Source organism: Macrobrachium nipponense, chromosome 28 (assembly GCF_015104395.2).
Source record: "Macrobrachium nipponense isolate FS-2020 chromosome 28, ASM1510439v2, whole genome shotgun sequence".
NCBI lineage: Eukaryota > Metazoa > Arthropoda > Malacostraca > Decapoda > Palaemonidae > Macrobrachium > Macrobrachium nipponense.
The window spans coordinates 5,520,530-5,542,197 of NC_087217.1; the positions used below are offsets into that span (position 1 = coordinate 5,520,530).

Genomic DNA, 21,668 nt, shown 5'->3' on the forward strand with positions numbered 1-21,668 from the left:
TGAGTAAAATTTTGTCATATTTCATCCCTTAAAGTGATTTCATATTTTTTCTTTGCAAGAATCACTTATAGTCATGCAGATCTTTCTTTGCTGTAATCACCTATACATTCATGCAGATATGTTAAAACTGTATTATGTCTGGACATAATAGTGGGAATGTCAAAATCTGCCATCACCATTAAAAAGGAAAAAATAAGGTTAGCCAGAAGGCAAATTTCCAGTTGACTGATTATGGTATTCAGTATCTCTGGGGGTAATATTTTGCCACATCTGATCTTTTAATACGTATTATTATTATGAACACCGAATTCTTTAGAAGTTTGAATGACGATGGCAAACGTTCCATTAGAATAGGGGTGTATCTTCTGAATAATAATAATAATAATAATAGTAATTTCAGTCTCTGCTATGTGACAATGTCTTACTGCAGTTCTGATAGCCAAATTGAACTTGCATTTTTATTTTGATTGTTTTGTCTACATATGTGGAGATGGGAGGTGTGTTAGCTAGTGTAATGAAGCTTCATTCCCACCATTTCAGTGGATCCCCATTGTTTAATACTCCATTGTAGGGAGACTTCTCTGCCTCTTGTTGGGAATTGTTCATTAGAGGAACTGGCCCTGAAGAATTAGTCTACCACTTCCTCCTGGCCACCACCATACACCTCTTTACTCCTTACCTAAAATATAAGCACTTTCCATTCTCCTCCTCCTCCCCCCCCCAGCATGGTCATCTTCGTTTTCCTCCCATAGGAAGAAGAGGTCTGTCATAAGCAAGTCCTGTGGGCCTAGTGAACATGCTTCCCAATCTCTGAGAGGCAGCAGTGTTTGGCCACTTGTGGATGACTAATCAGGTGTTGACTTGACTGGTACTGGCCTCACCTAGGATGTTCAGTACCCTGTTCTGGCCCCTCTAGCTTGGACATGAGGGTTGCTCTTGGCTCTTCCTCCCATGTTTCTCCATTAACGCTTTGGTTGAACTAGTGCAGCCCACTTATGTATTATGTGCATACCCTGTCTCAAGACTGTTAAGATGCAACTAGTGGGGTTAGCTCTTTTTGTGTCAGGAAAAATGTGAGTAGAACTTGGTCCATGGACCACATGTATCTATGAAGTGGGGGTATGGGGGGTATGCTTTCCTCCAGTGTCTCTTCAGAAACACTAAGTTAGCCTGCACAACCCCCTCACTCTCAGTCTCAAATACTCAGTCAAAAAACCATGCATCTGTAGGGTAGGTTCTTGCTGCTGTACTCCCCCAAAATATTACACTTAGTGAGGCCAGCCCTGCTTGCTCGTTCAGCACATGCTAGATCTCCAGATTGTGCACATGCCAACAATGGGTTGGCTTGTGACAGATCCCCTCACAGTATGCACCAGCAAGATCTGTGAACACTTGACTATGTCACCCTTATTCAGCTCATGGTTTGCCTCATGATCAGGGTGTTCATGCATGGCAGTGCACATACCTGTTCCCCTGTACCCTCTACTAATGTGGCAGGTACTGGGTACAGAGATTCACATGGGCTCGTCAGCTCTGATTTCGAACCCAAGTACAGGTCTTCCTCAACTTGTGTTCTACTTGGTGCATTTAGTACAAGACAGTCCTGAGAATGGGTAGAGGAGCAGATTCATCCCATAATGTGGATGAGCACCCCAACCATTTCCTTCTATTTACAGACGAGGAATGCTCAAACTGCTCTCCCTGTGTGTGGCGAGTTCAATGATTCATCAACTGTGCTTCTGTGGGCATGTGCAACTGAGCCCTTACCACCCTATTCTTAGTTTGTTAAAAATCCTTTTGAGTTTCTGGCTCAAGATATTTGCTAGTATTTGTGATGTTAATGTTTTCAACAGTAATATACAGGTTTCTTTTCAAGATATTTGCTAGTATTTGTGATGTTAATGTTTGCAACAGTAATATACAGGTTTCCTTTTTGACTGATTATCCAAAAGTCGGTGGCCCATCATTTTGAGCTGTTACATCTAATGCCTTTTTTTCTCTTTTTTTAAATATCCAAAGGGAAACTCAAGGCTTGTTTGGTTTGTCAGCTTTCTTTATGGTAAATCTGTTTCCTCTCTGGGACCTTCTGATGGTCAGGAAAAGAGGTTTCTAATCAGGTGTGAGCCATGTGTGCTATCAAAGTAGGATCTGACCTCTACATTAAAAGTGTCTGTACCTCTGGCTGGTACCAGCCAAACACACAAAGTAAGCATTGGAACACCTCTCTTCTTTCTGGCTCTCTGATGTGAGCAAAAAAAATATAACCTGACACTTATTGTTAAGTTGTCATTGTAATAATTTTGATATAGTAGTTTTGAAGACTGTTGGACATACTGAAATGTTCTGATCTCGGTGCACCAGAACTGAAGTTAAACCGACACCAATGAATGAGAGCAGTTGACTTCGTGGTTTTTGTTGGGCTGAATAGCAAAAATAGTACATATAAGATATCGTTCTTTCATAGGAAGTACTAACTGCATTTACCCATGCAGAAATTTAGAATTTTGGTTACACCATCATGGCTCTGCTATGCATAAAATTTTGGTAGCCAATCTCCATTTTTTTCAGTTGACTCTTTGGTAGTAGCTCTGAGAAGAATATGAAGAATCACATTTAAAAGAATAATAACTACTACAGTGAAATAAAGTATGGTAAGCTGAGGACTGACACAAAAACTGCTGTGTCAAAGGCAGCAATGGGAGACCCTTACAACAGAAGAAACAAGCAATGAATGTGTGAGTGAGCTGATTAGCAATTCCTCTGGTGGTTACATTACCAAATATAATTCACATCAGTTATGATGTTCTTCCTCTGGGAATGAGAGGTATTCCTCTGGTGGTTACATTAACAAAAACAATTCACATCACTTATGATGTCTTTCCACTGGGAGTAAGAGGTAAGGTCTTTGTATAATAGTAATGGTTTGTATTAGTAAGCAAACAAGTCTTAGCAGAATAGGTAATGTAAAATGTATTATATTTACAAGATAATCCAAATTAGCTATTAGAAGTTATGACAAAACATCAAATCACTTACCATGGAAGAACATTCTAAAAATATCAGAATCATAAAGTTGACATGCACCCATCTCTTTGCACCTTACTTTCCACTGAATGCAAGCGGAGTCGACTACTGAACCATAAATAATAGGACATGGAACATTTCCTGTGGGAAAATTTTTTGTGAGCACATTTTATAATGGAAGGATATAATTACCTATACCTTTACTTTATTCTCTCACTTTATCTTACAACTTAATCTAAACTTAATCTAATTTTTTTAGGATTATGGTTATACATCACTAACCATTTCGTTATACAGTGGAACCCCCCGTATTAGCAGGGGGATGCATACCAGACACCCCCGCGAATAGCTAGAATCTGTGAATACTTAGAAACCCTATAAAAATGCTTAAAACTCAAGAAAAATCCACTAAAAATGCTTACACTAGCGGTTAATGGAGCAATCACTTAGTGGTGAATCTGTTTTACAGCTGTCGTCAAAAATATTCATTAAAAAACGAGGTATTTTAAGGTATTTTTACGGCACAATTTTCGGTTAACAGCGCCGCTAGCACTGTTAACCCTTACACACCGAGCCGGTATCTCTGAAAGTGTCTTCCGTATGCCGGCGGCGTTCGCGAGTGAGCGCCGAAGCGGAAAAAAGTTTGATTAAAAAAATCACAGCACGCTTAATTTTTAAGATTAAGAGTTCATTTTTGGCTCATTTTTTTGTCATTGCCTGAAGTTATCATATAAATATTGGAATATATGACAGCGGAAAAAAATTTCATTTATAATTGTATACAAATCGTGCTGTGAGCAAAACAGCTAAAGCTAATGAGTTAATTATTTTTTCGTTGTATTGTACACTAAATTGCGATGATTTTGGTTTATAACAAATTGTAAAACGATCAAAGCAACACAGAGAAAATATTATCACAATATGATGCATGAATTCGTAACGAGTGGACGTAAAAAGAAGTAGTTTTCAAAAATTCACCATAAATCGAAATATTGTACTAGAGACTTCCTGTTTAATGCAAAATTAAGGTAATTGATTGAATATCACTAGACTGTAAGTGTTGTAGCTTACAATTGCAGTTTTCGACCATTTCGGTCGAGTTAAAGTTGACCGAAGGTTGAATTTTTTCTATTTATCGTTATTTATATGAAAATATTTCAAAAATGATAAAAGCTACAACCATGGGTTGTATTTTGTTGTATTCTACGTGAAATTGTGCACATTTTCATATATAAAACATTATGTAACAGCTAATATAAAACGGTGCAAACATGACGACAATCGGACAAAAAAATGTGATTTTTTTGGAAGTTACCGCGCGGACGTAAGGAAAAAGTTTTTTTCATAAATTCACCATAAATCAAAATATTGTGCTAGAGACTAACAATTTGTTGCAGAATTAAGGTAAAATTGCGGTTTCGACCATTTCGGTCCAGTCAAAGTTGACCGAAGGTTGAAATTTTGGCACTTATCGTTATTTATATGAAAATATTTCAAAACTGATAAAAGCTACAACCATGGGTTGTTTTTCGTTGTATTCTACATGAAATTGCCCACATTATCATATATAAAACTTTGTGTAACGGCTTAATATAAAACAGTGAAACATTACGAAAATCGGACAAAAATATTTCTGATTTTTTCGGAAGAGTTACCGAGCTGACAAAAGGAAAAGTCGTTTTAAAAAATTCACCATAAATCGAAATATTGTGCTAAAGACTTCCAATGTGTTGCAAAATGAAGGTAAATGATTGAATATTACTAGAATGTGAGTTTTAGCTTACAATTGCGGTTTTTTACCATTTCGGTCGAGTCAAAGTTGACCGAAGGTTGAAATTTTGGCACTTATCGTTATTTATATGAAAATATTTCAAAACTGATAAAAGCTACAACCATAGGTTGTTTTCAGTTGTATTCTACATGAAATTATGCACATTTTCATATATAAAACTTTATGTAACGGCCAATATAAAATGGTGCAAACATTACGACAATCGGACAATCAAAATTTCTGGTTTTTTTCGGAAGAGTTACCGTGCGGATGTAAGAAAAAGTTTTTTTTTTTTCAAAAATTCACCTTAAATCAAAATATTGTGCTAGAGACTTCCGATTTGTTGCAAAATAAAGGTAAATGATTGAATATTACTAGAATGTAAGCGCTTTAGCTTACAATTGCGTTTTTCGACCATTCGGTCAAGTCAAAGTTGACCGAAGGTTGTTTTTTGTTTTATTCTTCATGAAATTGCACACATTTCCATATATAAAACTTTATGTAATGGCTAATATAAAACGGTGCAAACATTACGACAATCGGACGAAAAAATTTATGATATTTTCGGAAGAGTTACCGTGCGGATGTAAGGAAAAAGTTTTTTTCATAAATTCACCATAAATCAAAATATTGTGCTAGAGACTTCCATTTGTTGTAAAATGAAGGTAAATGATTGAATATTACTAGAATATAAGAGTTTTAGCTTACAATTGCGTTTTTCGACCATTTCGGTAGTCAAAGTTGACAGAAGGTTGAAATTTTGGCAATTTCATTAGTTATATGAAAATATTTCAAAACTGATAAAAGCTACAACCATGGGTTGTATTTGTTGTATTCTACATGAAATTGCACACATTTTCATATATAAAACTCTATGTAACGGCTAATATAAAATGATGCAAAAATTATGTCAAAGTGACGAAATAATTTCTGAGATGTGTCGCTGATGCTTTTTAGTGCGAGAAGAAAGAAATTCGTGCTTGTACGCCTGGGTAATGATTGTAAACAAAACAACAGCTTGATCCGTGAACTCCCCGCATCCCTCAAGGTGCGTGATTCAAAAATTTTTGCCAAGTAGGCCTGTAACTGTTTTTCTGCACATTTTAAAAAAAACTTTTTCGCGTCGACATTTCATACGTCAATTCGGCACCCAACAGACAATTTTCGTTGACGTTTAATACATCCAGTAGGCGTTTAAGGGTTAACAAGTACATAATATCTAACAAGTACATACATATGTAGAAATACTGTTCAAACCTTTAAAGGTTATGCAATTGATATTAAAAAATTTTATTGAGTTTTTACATAGGTATTAGGGTAAACTGTATGGCTCCGACACTGTTCTATGCCGAAAATATAGTTAAATAAGTGCAAATTTAGCTATCAATGTGTTGATTTGTAAATGTTCATTCTTTTATTTTTAAAATGTGTATGAAAATGTATTATGTAAAGGTATTTTTATTTCTGCACATAAATATGATACAAAGGCAGCTTTTGAAACTGCCCTCCACATTATCAAAGACAACGTTTTTTTCATGATCGTTCTTGTCGACCGCCGCGTGCCGCTCTTACGAAAATATAGAGTTAAAAAAGTGCAAATGTAGCAATCGATGTGTCGATTTTATAAATGTTCATGCTTTTATGCTTAAAATGTGTATGAAAATATATTACGTATAGGGTATTTTTATTTTTGTTCACAAATACAAATTAAGGCAGCTTTTGTAACTAACTTCCGCGTTATCAGAGGATGTTTTTTCATGTTCCCTCTTGTCTGCCACTGTTCCGAAAAATGCATTTACAAAGACTTCGCGCGGTTATATTTTATTAATCTGGGAGCTAATTATAACTCATTTTGTTAATGAAACTTTAGTTTGTTATAAGTTTTCATGCCTTTGTTTAAAATTGTATGAAAAAATGTATTACAGGGTATTTTTTTTATTTTTGTACATATGATACAGTAGCAGCACGCATGTCCATTGAAGTCTTTGTAACAGTCCTTCTTATGATGAAGAAAATAGGTTGTTCAGTCGCGCACAAATAATAAAATTTTAATTTATGTAATTGAATCACATTTTTATAACAAATTATATTTACAATTGTTTGCATAAATTGATTTTAAAAGACAAAACTTGCATATACATTCAATTTTGCAACATTGCAATTTGTTTGTTTTTCCATGGGATAGAAGTACAAAATATAACTGTGCAACTTGGTCAATTTTTTGCTTTGTTCTAAGAGCAAAAAATTCAGGTACAAGCTTGAGATGCCGCTGCTACATAGATGGCATAGTGACGAAAATTAAGATAAGCAAAGAAGAAAAAGTAAATATGCATATTTTCCATAAATCTTTTAAAAAGATATACATTACTTCTCTGTATCCAATAATATTGTATGTATATTCTCATATTATTGTATTATAAAATACTATGGTAGATCTAAGGCGGTTGTATTCCGCAGAACGACCAATGTTTTGGTTTGGAAATCAGCTAATGGCAAAAACGAGTTTGTTTCGCCATATTAACGCAATTCTGAGCAAATTTTCTTGCTTCTAGTTAGCATGAATATTTAGATATACCTGACTTATAAGAAACAAGGTAATTTTTCCTTATACAACGTGTTTTTAAGTGGAAATATGACTTTAATATGTCTCGTGATTGTGAATAATTTTTTTTTCGTTAACAGATTACGTTGGTGGCTTGTTTGAGTAAAACAATACGTGATTCCGTTTGCAATTTTCCTTTATATCTTCTTAATACGAACTTTACATTACGTATTTCTTTTATCTGCGTGAAACCAACAGTAAAATGTTTTCTTTCAAGCACAGCAGTTTTGATTAAAATTATTTCATCTCAATTTTATCAACGGTTGTGTTTGATGGTATAGGTTTACTGGAGTTTTATCCTTGTTGCCAATGCACGATAATGGTCATTAGCATCTTGAAAAGTTTTCTCAGCTTCAGCTATAATTAGGTTTAAATTTAACAGCACATATATTTCCCTATTGATCTTTGATCTACGTAAAGCGAATAAAGTTATCACATTAAGATATCTCAGTCCTATTGTACATAACATCATTTATAACAACTACAGTAATAATGTACTATAGTATGATGATTGAAATACAAGCCAAACGGATGTTGTTATCCAATTCGGTTGTATACTTAGAAAAAAAAGTTGTTTTTTGTTCGGTTGATCACGGTTGTACATGTTAACTCAACGAGTATAACGTTAAAGCCATACTTTCATCATTCTCTTTTGCTGCTTTTGAATTTATGTACATAACTAGAAGATGAGATATAGTTAGGCTATTGTAATTTGGTCTCTCGTAAAATCGGATTATCGTAAGACGAATTATCGTAACTTGAACACTACAGCTGCCTGTACACTGTATTAAACCTTATTAGTATATCTTTACATGCTCTAGACACCCAAAGGATTAAAGCTAAGCTTTTTTCACTTTACAGTATTTATAATACTATAATGTACAGTACAGTACTACTGTACAGCAAATTCTATAGTACTATACTCCATAAATATAATTTTACTTATTGCGCCATTGCAAAATTACTGCGCCATTTGACTGGTCTAGTACTCCGAAAGAAGGTGTGCGGCATGTCTAGTCGGTCTTGCAAAAGGTGAACGTTTCTGTGTCAGATCGGGACAGGTCTCTTCAGTCAAGGGGGTTCTTCCCAGTTGCCTCCTCCTCCACTCACAAGGCATAGGAAGTATTATGCTACGAACTCTGCATGCTTGTTGCCTCATCATCTTAACCCAGACGTCATATGTCTCAAGCCAGGGTTGACTTTGGAGCAGGTGAGGTTGGTGGGCACCGTCCATGTCTCTGCAGGATGCCTCGGCTTTGAAGTCTACGGCAGCCTCCATGTTCCAGACCATGTCATGGATGGACTTGTGGTCGATGGTCATTGCCAAGAGTGGTCGACAGTCACTGCCAAGATTGCATCTGACTGGTCCCCAGAAGGGTTGGTGAGTGCTTCTTCTCTTTGCCAGTTTGTTGCAGTCTGAGGGCAAGGTGTTCTTGTATCTCGCACATCTTAGCGTCAATGTGGGCTAATCTTCTTCTGATCAGAAGAGATGTGGCTTTGTCCAGGATAGCAAGATCGGTTGACCCTGAGTCCTTGTTGGCGATCAGGAATGGGGATCTTTTAGAATAATCAGTTCCTGTTCCCTCCTGTTCAGCAGCAAGTACGATATCATCACCTGGTAACCTGAGTTTGGTTTTGGTGGGGCCCTCCCATTCATCTCAGCCTAAGTCAGAGGACCAGAGTTCCTTTTGGTCCCGGTCTTACAGGTCAAGGAGGGGCTCCAGGGGCCAGAAATAAGGGGCCAAGTGGCTGACTTATGGGGCAGAGAAGTGGGTAACAGATGTCCTTCGGGTTGGGTATCTACTACCATTCGACTTCTCTCCCCCGCTTTCGGACAAACCTCTGCTCAGGTGAGTGTATCCCCCAGATTCTCCAAAGTTCTTAGCTCTCCGGGAGGAAGTGCAGAAAATGCTGGACAAAGGTGCAATAGAGGAAGTGGTGCGTCCGTCTCCTGGGTTTTACAGTCACATCTTCTTGGTGCCCAAGGCTTCAGGGGGATAGAGACCTGTGATCGAGTTATCCACCTTGAATCATTTCGTCAGGAACACGAGGTTCAAGATGGAGAACCCGTGATCAGTTTTGACAGCTGTGAGGGAAAGCGACTTCATGCTGTCGATAGATCTAAAGGATGCGTACTTCCAAATCCCTATTCATCCATCGTCCAGGAAGTTCCTTCGGTTTTCTCTCAAGAGACAAGGTCTTCGAGTTCAAAGTCCTGTGTTTCGGATTGACCACAGCTCCTCAGGTGTTCACAAGAGTCTTCTCTCTTGACTCAACTTGGGCTCATGCTCAAGGGTTCCGTTTGCTGAGGTACCTCAATGACTGGTTGGTCTTAGCGGGTTCCAGAGAGAAGCTGCTGCAGGACAGAGATCGTCTGCTTCGGTTTTGTCTGGAACTCAGCATCATGGTGAACCCAGAGAAGTCAAATCTCGTACCCAGTCAAAGGATTCTCTATCTAGGCATGGTCATCGATACAGTAGTCTCGAGTTTTCCCGTCGGATCAGAGGTTGGAGAAGTTGCGAGTAGTGGCATGCGACTTCATGTTGCAACTGGATCAGTCAGCTCATCAGTGGCAGATTCTTCTGGGCATTTTGTCTTCTCTGGAGAAGCTGGTCCCTCAAGGGCAACTTCAACTTTGGTCTCTGCAATGGAGACTGAGGGACTTCTGGACTCCGGTGGGGGATTCATCCCTGATAAGGGTACCTCTGTCTCAGGAAGTGAGAGAAGATCTTTGTTGGTGCTTGGACGACCAGAATCCTTGAAGGGTGTTCCTCTGGGCCCTCTTCCGCCGGACTTCCTTCTGTTTTCAGATGCCTCCGCGAGGGCGCTCATTTAGGCAGCCTCATTACTTCGGGCATTTGGAGTTTGGAGGACAGACAGCATCATATCATGTCTTAAGAGTTAAAGGCAGCCTTTCTGGGTCTGAAGGAATTTTGGGAGAAAATAGAGGGACATTCTGTTCTTCTCATGTCAGACAACACCACTATCTCTTATGTTAACAAGCAGGGGGGACTGGTTTTGCATCAACTTCACTCGTTGACAGTCGAGGTTCACCAGTGGGCCAGATTGTCGTAGGCTTTTTGTTAGCACGGGGTGTATGAAGAAAGAGGTGTCCAAGAATACAATTCTTTTTGGATATGTGAGCCTATCAAACAGGCGTATTTGACTCTTGATATTTTAACTAATCATAAAATGCACAGTATCACTTCATCAGTGTCTCCTTGGTCATATTCATATATGCCAAGGAGACAAGAAACAATGTTGTGCAGATTGAGGATTGGACGTAAAGACTCACACATGGGTTCTTGATGTCTCGTGAAAATCCTCCGTTTTGTAAGAACTGTACTGTGCCCTTGACTGTGAAACATTTGTCCCAGATTCGGGAATTTGAGACATAGGTTCGTGTCTTGGGGTCGTGACAGAGTAGGTAATTTTATCCTAGCTACAATTCTTGGAAAGGATTGTAATATAGAGCAGTTATATAAATTTATGGGGGAGGCAGGCCTTCTCAACCAAATTTAAATTATACATAGATCGTCTATGTAAGAACTTTTATATATGAACAAAATTTTTATAAACATATATTTATAGATATTTTTATATGAAATTTATTTAAAATTTAATTTTTTCTATTTAATTTATTTCGGTGTCAGTTACCCAGATGTTGTGACGCCAGATTTAATAGACAGTCAATTGACTCTTGATAATTCTGCTAGAGCACATGATGTCAGGGGTATTGGTACCTCTCTGGTTTTCAAGAAGAATTTGGCTGTTCATAAAGTTAAGAGCACTGGTACTTGGTTACACCAGTCCACGTTCACCTCTTTCTATCTTAAGGATGTTGCCCACAGATCTATGGACACTTTCCCTAGGTCCTTTGGTGGCCGCCCAACAGATTTTGCAACTCATCGTTGCCCTTAACTGGCCACGTTTGTATCTTACCTAAGATGATTGTGAGGAAGAGAGAATGTGTGAGTTGGCTGGTCTCTTTTTTTTCTCTTGTTCCTTTCCTTCTTCCTACGGAGTTGAGGAATAGACACATCATTCACTGATAGTTTGGTCGCTTTGTGTTCAAATAGTCAAAGCCTCTATTCAGCAGCATAAACTTCGCTCTCTGGCAAGGGGGAGTGAGGAGTAATAGCGAACCCTGGTGAATTGGTTTGTTATTGAACAGTCAGAGTTTCTCTTTAGTTCCCTACTGCAATGAATCTTCCTATATATCATTGTACGTAACCCAGTGGCTGAGTTTTTGGATATCAGTTTATCTAGCTTCTCACGGGCATCAGTCCCTCTCCTGTAGATATTTCTTTTGGAGTTGGACTGGTTGTTAGGCCCCCAGCTGGTTCAGGATGTCTGTACCTCCCACCAAGTATAAGTCTATCCTATTGTTAAGACCGAAGGCATGTTTGCGTATGAGCAATTGACAAATTTTCCAAGACAATTTGTATTTTTCATAGCTACAAACCTGAGGTCTTAATGTTTTACTGGCCACCTCTAGCCACCCCTCTGTCTTCTTATGACATCCTGGGTTGAAAAAGACTGGGTGTGCGGTCTTTGACCTGTTTTCACCCGATAGACACGCGTTGCCAGATCTCGCAAGATTCCTGGCTTTTTCATCTCCGATTTTTAACCGGATCTAGCTAGGCGCTAGAAAATTATCCTATTGTTAAGACCTCAGGTTTGTAGCTATGAAAAATACAAATTGTCTTAGAGAATTTTTCATTTTAACATAAAAGTTTCATGCCATTAAAAGCAATCTAAATTCATATTTTTACAAAAAGCTTGTAACTTACCAAAAAGGCCAATTGCTACAGATATCAGCCCAAGTGCCATGGCCTTATCTTTAGGATCCACACAACGTAGAGTTACTAACATTCCGCCAACTTCTGATGTGGAATGTATTAATACGAAAAAGGAAAATATTATGACATACCTGGAATGAGATATAGAAAGGAGTGAACATGGAGTACTTGAACGATATAACTTTCAACATCCATTTAGTCTTAATACATAAAAATGGAAAAAAAAAAAAAAATGGCAATCAACTTAAGTTATTTTCAGTTTTTAATAAAATTTATTGATAAAGTTGCTATTACTCTATAAAGTTACTATGAAGACTGAAAAAGAAGAAAAATTCTGGCACAGTCAAATAGAATGACTGTCATGAAAACTTTCAAACTGCCAGGTTTTATTTGTACAACAAAAATATTCTTTATATTTCTCACTTACCATACAAAATTACTACAATTCAGTTCACATAAACGTAGTTCTGCTGTTGCACCCTCTGCCAAACACTCACAGTCTGAGAACTAAAACAAAATGAAAAAGGTAAAAACTACATATCTGAAAACTGGTCAAGTTTGTAACAATTTTATTTCCTTGCAAACTGTATTAAGGAAGCATTGTTATTTTTGTGTAATAATGACCACTTCTAATGAACAAGCTGAATTTCCAAATAAAAATATAGGCAGATTTCAAATTGAAATTTTTTATTTTTTGAAAGAAGATTGCATGTTCCTTTTGACAGTAAAATAAAAAGCTCCATCATTCTTACACTATATTTTATATCTGCAGAATATACATAGGGAATACAACTATCACTACTATGTAACTAATATCTACCATTATCTTCAGATAAAAGTTCTACATGCAATAACTGATAGTTAATAGCTTAAGACCATGAAAGAGGCTTTATTACCAGGAGTCTATTTGAGCCTGCACCGATAGTAGCATTTCTACAACCTAGATGGCAAGCAGAAAAATGAGTCTTCTTCTCGGAATCACAAACTGGGGCATATAAATTATTGTCACAATTGCCACATTTGCGTTCACATGGGAAGGTGAAGTGCTTCCCTTGACTGTAAAGAAAAATGGATAATATGCTTAGTCACTAAAAATAAATGTACAAAGCTGGTTTCTTAACATTTTATGAAGACAAGTAACGTAACTTGACCTTTTATGAAGACAAATAATGTATACTAGATATATTCCACTTGATAAATAACTCAGCAGTCTGGCTAAGGAATTTCATAATAATAGTAATGTGACCTATTGTAAAGGCAACAGGATAAATGTGTGCATATTTCAGTGTACTTATTCAAAAGATAGAAACTAAGAGCTTTAGTTTGTACTACAGAGCACTATTGACTCTTCCAAGTGTAGTTGGTAATTCAACTTTGAAACAGACAAACAATAGGTACTCTAAAATGCCTTTGGGTACAAATTAAAACTAAAAGTTTCATGATGCTTTTTATAAGTTGTCGAAAATCATCTTTCAACATACCTTTCACTTTCCTCCAGGTCAACAAAGTCATCAGGGGTACACCCAACAAACATCAGTATTATCATTCCTGAAACAAGAGAAGCAATTATATTTTATTAATTTTACCATCCATTATCAGGTGATCACATAAATTCTTTTTTTAGAAAATAACCGATTGTATATCATGGCAAAATTTCTTTAGTGTTTTGAAACTATCATAAGAGGACCCCCAAAACATAAAAGGGATTTTGACAAAGGAAAAATCTATTTCTGGGAGTATGACCTGTGTCGCCCTGTGAAATGCTCCTTATAGCACCATTTCTAATATATAAATATTGCTAAATATACCAGAGAAAAAAGTTGCATGGATTGCTAAGAATATACCCAGCTCGCTCACCCTTATAGGGTGTCGGTATAGTAACTGGGGCGTGTTAAAACCACTATCAGAGGTCTTCTGCCATTTAGTCTCTTTCAAACTAGGCGCCATACCAGCGCCATCTACCGCTACTACTAGCGCCTCGATAGCCATTCCTGAAAATAGCACCCAAGCTTGGGGCTATAGGGTGAGGAAGCAAGGGGTGGGTTCACTGGGCGACACAGGTCATACACCCAGAAATAGATTTTTCCTTTGTCAAAATCCCTTTTCTGGGCTAAACCTGTGTCGCTCCGTGAAATAGTAACAGAGAATTACTCCCACAAGCTTGGATATACTTTCTATAAGACTACTGGAAGGTAGAAACTAACTCTAAGATAATTCCACCCTATTCAATAAATTGCTTAAATCTAAACAGATTTTAACAATATCTTAAGTCTAGGTCCTTACTACAGTAAGTATATACTATCATTGGAAACAATTACTGGTAAGCCTGTGTGATTACAATGTTAGCAAGCCATACTATATATTTTACATGTACATGATTAGTAGTTAATTATAACCATTACAAGAATGGTTCAATCATACAATCCAAGTGAAAACCCCGAGAAGAAGGCCAGAGACTAAGCGAGGCGGTTAGGAGAGAAAAGGAGCTAAAGAAGGACAGTGTATTACTACTAGGTATGTCAGCATGACTAGGCTGTGTTAGGGGAAACAATATTAACCCCCCTGCCACTGCTGAATTAAGGGCTTTCAAGGATTTAAGATAGTGGTGATTAAATACTTGAATTCCATCCTATATACTTCTTTAAGGTCATCAAAGCTCATGTGGTGGAAGCGACTTCTTAAGGGAGCCGCCGCTCGGACATCATGTACGTTTGGAATTATTCCGGTTAGCCTATCTAAAGTTATAGAATCGTCACTTTAATCACTTAAATGAGACTGTTCCACCACCTCTCGAATGAATAAAGGACATGAAGTTTTATTTGAAGATCTGTCTAAAATTGATCTGAAGTTCTGACTTGACATAGGGATAAATTTTGTAATCTTGTGGAAGTGGGGCCAATACATATTTAATAATTGTTGCCCAGTGAATCTGGAGATACTAGAACTTCTCTGGATGGAAGAAAATCAATATGATTTTGTTCTAGCTAGCACAAGTACTTGGAATTGATGAAATTATGAATCTGATAATGTGGAACCAAACTGGAGTACCTCCTTGAAGCAGATTTGGTCTTGGCAATAATTTTAGCTGGTAGGCTCTTCTTAAACATGGTCCAAAGGAACATAAAAGCCAGATTCGTAATCACCGTCATAAATATTGGATCTTTTTAGGGAAAAGGCTAGCTTGTTAATATAGAATCTTACTGCTTAAAAAAGGAAGTCGTAGGATCTAGGAGAGAGATTAGTCAGGACTGTCAAGTCTCGTGACAATTGCTGAAACTTTTCCGCACAGTTGCGGACCTCTCCATAGACTTCCGTTGTCTGATCTAAGAACTAGGTGTCAATAGGGTCCATATTGGCATCTTCCTGTGCCGTGAAATTCCTAAATTCTATAACGTTAGGACCCTCCAAATCCTTGAGGAAGCGTCCGCCGCCCTTGTTATACTAATCGTGCCAGTGTGGGGTTGGGGGTCCGTCTGAGGCGGAGTCCCAATTCCCCTAGTTACGGGTCACCATTGCTCTAGAGTCCGTTGGGGGTTAACAGCCCAATCCGTCCTTAGAAGGATGGGAGTTAGTCTAGAACTTGCCTTAGTAGATTTATTGGAGGGAAAAATTAAATCCTCTGCCAGATGTTCCAACCTATTTGGTATCCGTGGCCTGGGCCATGGGGTCCAGATTGAGGGCACATGAAATATTGTAACTTGTGGTTGGATTCTATGGCAATAATTCTACTAGGAGATCTGGATTCTGTTGGCTGATCCATCTAAATGACCTGTTGTCTAAGGACTATTCCGACTGTAGCGGAGTTGTCCTTGACAGTGCGTCTGCATTTTTCGGAACAGTGGCAGACAAGAGGGAACATGAAAAAACATCCTCTGATAACGCGGTAGTTAGTTACAAATACATTGTCCTTCTTTAGTTCCTTTTCTCTCCTAACCGCCTCGCTTAGTCTGTAGCCTTCTTCTCGGGGTTTTCACTTGGATTGTATGATTGAACCATTCTTGTAATGGTTATAATTAACTACTAATCATGTACATGTAAAATATATAGTATGGCTTGCTAACATTGTAATCTCACAGGCCTTACCAGTAATTGTTTCCGATGAAAGTATATGCTTACTGTAGTAAGGACCTAGACTTAATATATTGTTAAAATCTGTTTAGATTTAAGCAATTTATTGAATAGGGTGGAATTATCTTAAGAGTTAGTTTCTCCCTTCCAGTAGTCTTATAGAAAGTATATCCAAGCTTGTGGGAGTAATTCTGTTACTATTTCACGGAGCAACACAGGTTTAGCCCAGAAAAGGGATTTTGACAAAGGAAAAATCTATTTCTGGGTGTATGACCTGTGTCGCCCAGTGAACCCACCCCTTGCTTCCTCACCCTATAGCCCCAAGCTTGGGTGCTATTTTCAGGAATGGCTATCGAGGCGCTAGTAGTAGCGGTATTGGGCGGTAGATGGCGCTGGTATGGTGCTTAGTTTGAAAGAGACTAAATGGCAGAAGACCTCTGATAGTGGTTTTAACACGCCCCAGTTACTATACCGACACCCTATAAGGGTGAGCGAGCTGGGTATATCCCTAGCATTCCATGCAACTTTTTTCTCTGGTATATTTAGCTATATTTATATCTTAGAAATGGTGCTATAAGGAGCATTTCATGGAGCGACACAAGTTTAGCCCAGAAACTTATTTTTTCATACAAAATCATTAATATTATTATATGACTAATAGTTGTCCTGAATGTCCCAAATTCATTAGTCTCATCTATGAGACTGAGAGGAGATCCTACTGTGTAGGTTCAATCTAAACAACAAATGAATGTATCAACCCTCCAACTAAGATTTTCATGTAAGCTGTAACATAGCAGGAAACAAAAATTCACGTGATAAAATCATATTTTGTTCCCTCTCAGCCTATTTATCATATACAGTATATAACTGACTCAGTATTCAGGTGACAGGATGAAATGCTGAACATCCCAGTGTTTGCAATTACCTCTAGAGTCCAGATGAGTACTTGGGGATCATATAAGCATATAAGGTAAAGGGATCTTTTCAGATAAGAAAGGTAAAAAAACTCATCATATGAGAAGTAGTTACTAATAATGCCTGGAGGTTGGCATCTCTTCACGATGAAGTGAATGAAAGGTGAAGGTAAATCTAAAATAAATGTCCCAATGACTACTCCTTATTAAATCCATGGCTCTTCTAGACATTGGAAACTTGTGGATATTGTAAATAAAAAAAAAATAAAAATAAAAACACCAAATACTATGGATGTAAAACAGCAATTTTGTTACCTTTTTTCCCTATTTTGCCCCTACACAGTACATATGCTTATAAAGAACAGAATACACTGTATGCACTGCATATGCTTATAAACAACACAGAATACACTACACAGCACTGCACACAAAATAAAAACCAAATTGTGCAGTATACTATAAAATGTCTAAAAACTTAACTATGAAATTCTCTCTCTCACCTGTAAGCAATGCCAAAACTGTTTAGTATACCGACTGGATTTGAATTTTATTTTATTCTTTTAGAATATTCAGTGAGAGAAAGAGAAAAGCAAGAAAATACCCAGCAACATGATGCGCATATATATGTATATGGTACAAGCATGCGTACATATATGAATATATACAGTGGTCCCCCGTATTCGCGGGGCATGTGTACCAGACCCCCCCCCCCCGTAATAGTTAGAACCCGTGAATGTTTGGAACCCCTATAAAAATGCTAAAAACAGCCTATTTTGTTAGTTAAAACTCAAGAAAAACCCACTAAAAATTTTCATACTTGGTTTTTTTAATAGTTTTATCAGAAAAAGTGCATTTTATGATGAAATTGATAAAAAAAAAAAAAAAAAAAAAGGAATTTGTGGATATTTCTCATAGAAAAATACCGCGAATGTGCACATTTTCCTTGAGTAATGCGGGGAAATGTTCCCAAGAGAAATCCGCGAATGTGTGTGAGTCCGCGAATTCGGAGAACGCGAATACAGGGGGTCCACTGTACAAATATGCTTACATATTTTATATTGAATAAGTGCGTACTATTTTGTAATACTTCGTTTTTGTGCATCTATATTAAATATTTAAGGAGCATTACATTCAAATCTGTGTTACGTAGAACCTTTTAAAAAAGTATTACAGCAACATTTCTATTCCTTTTGTACAGTGTACAACATCTGAAATCTTTAGTGTACCAAGATTTATGAAATCTTCACACCATCCAAAACATCATAAGCCAGTAGGGCTTAGGCTATTGTATACATTGGTAAATATATAATGACGCTATATTTACTGATTAACACAATTATACTTATTCCATTAGGAAATTTAACTTTATCATATAATATGGTACATTGAGCTCATGCTTTGAATATGAGCAACTTATAGAAACAAGGTGACACATCTACAGTAGTCACCCCAAGGTATGAAATCAACCTGTGAGTCCTCATAAGATTGAGATTGAGTTTAGTTTGGTAAAACAATCAATGCAAAATAAATGAAGTTGAAAAGACTATAGATTAACCAACTTATCAAAACTATTTCCAACCAATCAGCCTCAAGGAATGGTCGTGACATAATCAGTGGGTGGGGCTTAGCTGGAAAGCTAGCTGGACTCTGCTATAGTAAACAGTTGTACCATGAAGACACAGTTACAAAGAGAACCTCAGTGTCATTAATTTTACTAACTAATATGACATATGACATTCCAAGATCCAAATGCTTCTCCCTGAGAAGGCTAAGTAAACCTTGCACTGAATATCCATTTTAAATGTAAAATGGATATTTTGCTTTTAAAATGAACTTAAAACTGTTAATACTACTTACCAATTGAGTATACAAGAGCTGTTAAGGCAATCCATCCAGAAACAGTTCTTGCAGTAGGTTTAGCTCTTCTAATTAACACTCCACTTGCAAAGATACCCACGCCCATTACAAGAATACCTCCAATACCTGTTGATTAAAACAAAATGTGAAATGTATATCAATCTGAAATTTAAGGTAATTAACAAAGTAATGTTTAATATCTTTGTAGAGAATCAAAAGGTAATAAAATTAAAGAACCAATTAATATGTATATAAAGAGTTTTACGAACTGTGAATACTGAAAAAATATACATAGCTGTGTTCATTTCAACTTAACTAGTTCCTAAGAGGGCTGAAGAAGACCTAGCCTTTCAACTTTTTAAATATGACTTTAATGATACCTTATTCCATAGAGAGAAGACCTTATGATGATGTAAGTACAATTTATATTTTCCTCATGGGTAATGCAGCTACACAACCTTATGTTTTTTTCTTAATTTTTAGAGACTGGGGAGGTGTCCTCCAAACTTTGTGGCAAATCACAATTACTCATGGGCATAGCATTTTCTTTTATGGCTCAGTGTGAGTTTATTGTCAGGGAATGATGCTGTTTCTTTAACTTTGCAGCTGAATCAAACTGAGGATAATGTCATAAGAAAGTTGTGGATCTGAAGATAGGTGAAAATTTTTTTATGGATGATGTCATTTGCAGTCTATCAGAATCTCACAGCTGACATTTACTTAGCTGAGGATGACGGCAAAATCTAATCCAATTAAAACTGTACTTCAAGATTCTGTTATATACCAAACATTTTCTTCTTTTCACTATTAAAATTTATGGATTCCTCCCAAATTAATGAGTCAGTTTCACTTGCTTTCTAGATTCAACCTTTCTTTTGCAGCTTTTAGTATCATTTTCTTGTTGGAAGTTTGTAATGCAACCTTACATGGTTTCTCAATTATATTTCAACTTTAAATTCTCTTGCACACTCAAGTGCAACATGTGTCAAGTATAGCATGGGTTCTAGCATGTTTACCAGTGAAACATTTATTATAGAGCTGATCTTAATGGTACTAAATGCTTCAGAATCTTTTAATATCTATGTGTTGGGATAGAGGAAGGAAACTTCTCTCACTACATAATGCTCAGTATGCATATCTTGGGGGGTTGGGGGGGGGTCGGCTTTTATGACAAATCAAAACCTTACCCACTTAAGCATAACACACCTCTTCCTTTCTCTTTACACAAGCAAAAAAAAAAAAGTTGAATTTATTTGGTACTCAGCTGAGAGTTGAGGAACAGACTGATCCCACTTGCCACTCGGGCATCTGATGGTGCTCACTAGCTATTTACCAGGATCACAGTAACAACATCATTCCCAAAATTCATGTAACGTGGTGATTTGTATCACTTCTTAGACCAGCTCACCCATGACAATAGGGTTCTCAACTTCTCTCTCTCCCTTCTCCATTTACATACTCTTGTATTACACTGCATATTTTGTAATCCAGAATACCTCTGTGGCACCATCTGTTATATTTGGTACATAGTACAGTTTCCCTCCACACTTCCCCTACAACAATTGCAAAAACATTTCCTAATTGTTCTTTAATCTTTGCCTCCTTCCTTGTCACCATAAGCTTTGTTTTGTTTACAGATATGTATTCAGTCCAGTCCTCTCCATTCCACTTTTCAACATTTTAAACATTTAAACTATCTCTTCCTCGGATTTTGCTGTCAAAACCAGGTCATCTGCATGAAGCAGCTTCTTTATTGGTACCTCAGTTATGCCAACATCCTCAAGTTCATGTTCATTTTCTTCACTCCAGATTTTCAAAGCTTTGATTTGGTCCCTTATCATCTTTCATATACTACTTTGGCCTTTGCAATCTTAACATCTTTTTATAACCACTTTACGAGCTGCCACAGTCTTCTAATCTCTAGCTCTCTGTGTCAATTGGATTGGGTTGGTTTATAAGATACTGACTCAAAAACCACACACTTGGGTGCAACTAAGTCACTCAGCACTATTTGGATATCCAATTTCTATATAAAACTAAAGTACAGGCAGTCCCCGGGCTACGATGGGTTCGGCTTACGACGTTCCAAGGTTATGGCGCTTCTCAATTATATTCATCAGAAATTATTTCCAGGGTTGAAACGCATGTCCCAGGGTTACAGTGCCTACAACGCTGATCTGGCAGGAGAAATATGACACTAAAATGAAAAATAATCAATATTTGAAGGTTTTTTTTAATGAAAAATGCAATAAGAATGCAGTTTACATAGTTTTGAATGCACCCAAGGCATTAAAAGTAAGGTTTTCTTAGGATTTTTGATGATGTTCCGGCTTAGACGATTTTCGGGTTACAACGCGTTTCAAGGACGCAACCCCCTTCGTAACCCGGTGACTGCTTGTATATTAAATTTTTATACAGCTTTCTCTCACTGCCATGCAGTGAATTGGCCCTTCTCTCATGGTAAAAATATGACATTTTTATAATAAAATAAATTTTTGTAAATACCAAGTAATTACATAGCTATAAATTTCTAATGCTACGACAACTTGAAATTTGAAAAATTTTGGAAATCACAGTTGTGCTCTTTTGTTTTAGATGTAGATAACTAGCCCTGCCCACTTTCGGGGAAG

General features: G+C 37.1%; 1 protein-coding gene across 10 annotated transcripts in view; it reads right to left on the bottom strand.

Annotated features, from left to right (window-relative positions):
- The window catches only part of LOC135201380 (solute carrier organic anion transporter family member 74D-like), a 381,276-nt gene that overhangs the window by 13,949 nt on the left and 345,659 nt on the right, over positions 1-21,668 (bottom strand). For all 10 annotated transcript variants that reach the window (XM_064230228.1, XM_064230232.1, XM_064230234.1 and 7 more), the window contains 6 exons: positions 19,039-19,164; positions 13,681-13,747; positions 13,096-13,255; positions 12,627-12,706; positions 12,191-12,330; positions 3,037-3,165 (listed from right to left, as the gene is read on the bottom strand). In XM_064230228.1, coding sequence (XP_064086298.1) covers positions 3,037-3,165; positions 12,191-12,330; positions 12,627-12,706; positions 13,096-13,255; positions 13,681-13,747; positions 19,039-19,164 — 702 coding nt within the window. The remainder of the gene's footprint in view (positions 1-3,036; positions 3,166-12,190; positions 12,331-12,626; positions 12,707-13,095; positions 13,256-13,680; positions 13,748-19,038; positions 19,165-21,668) is intronic.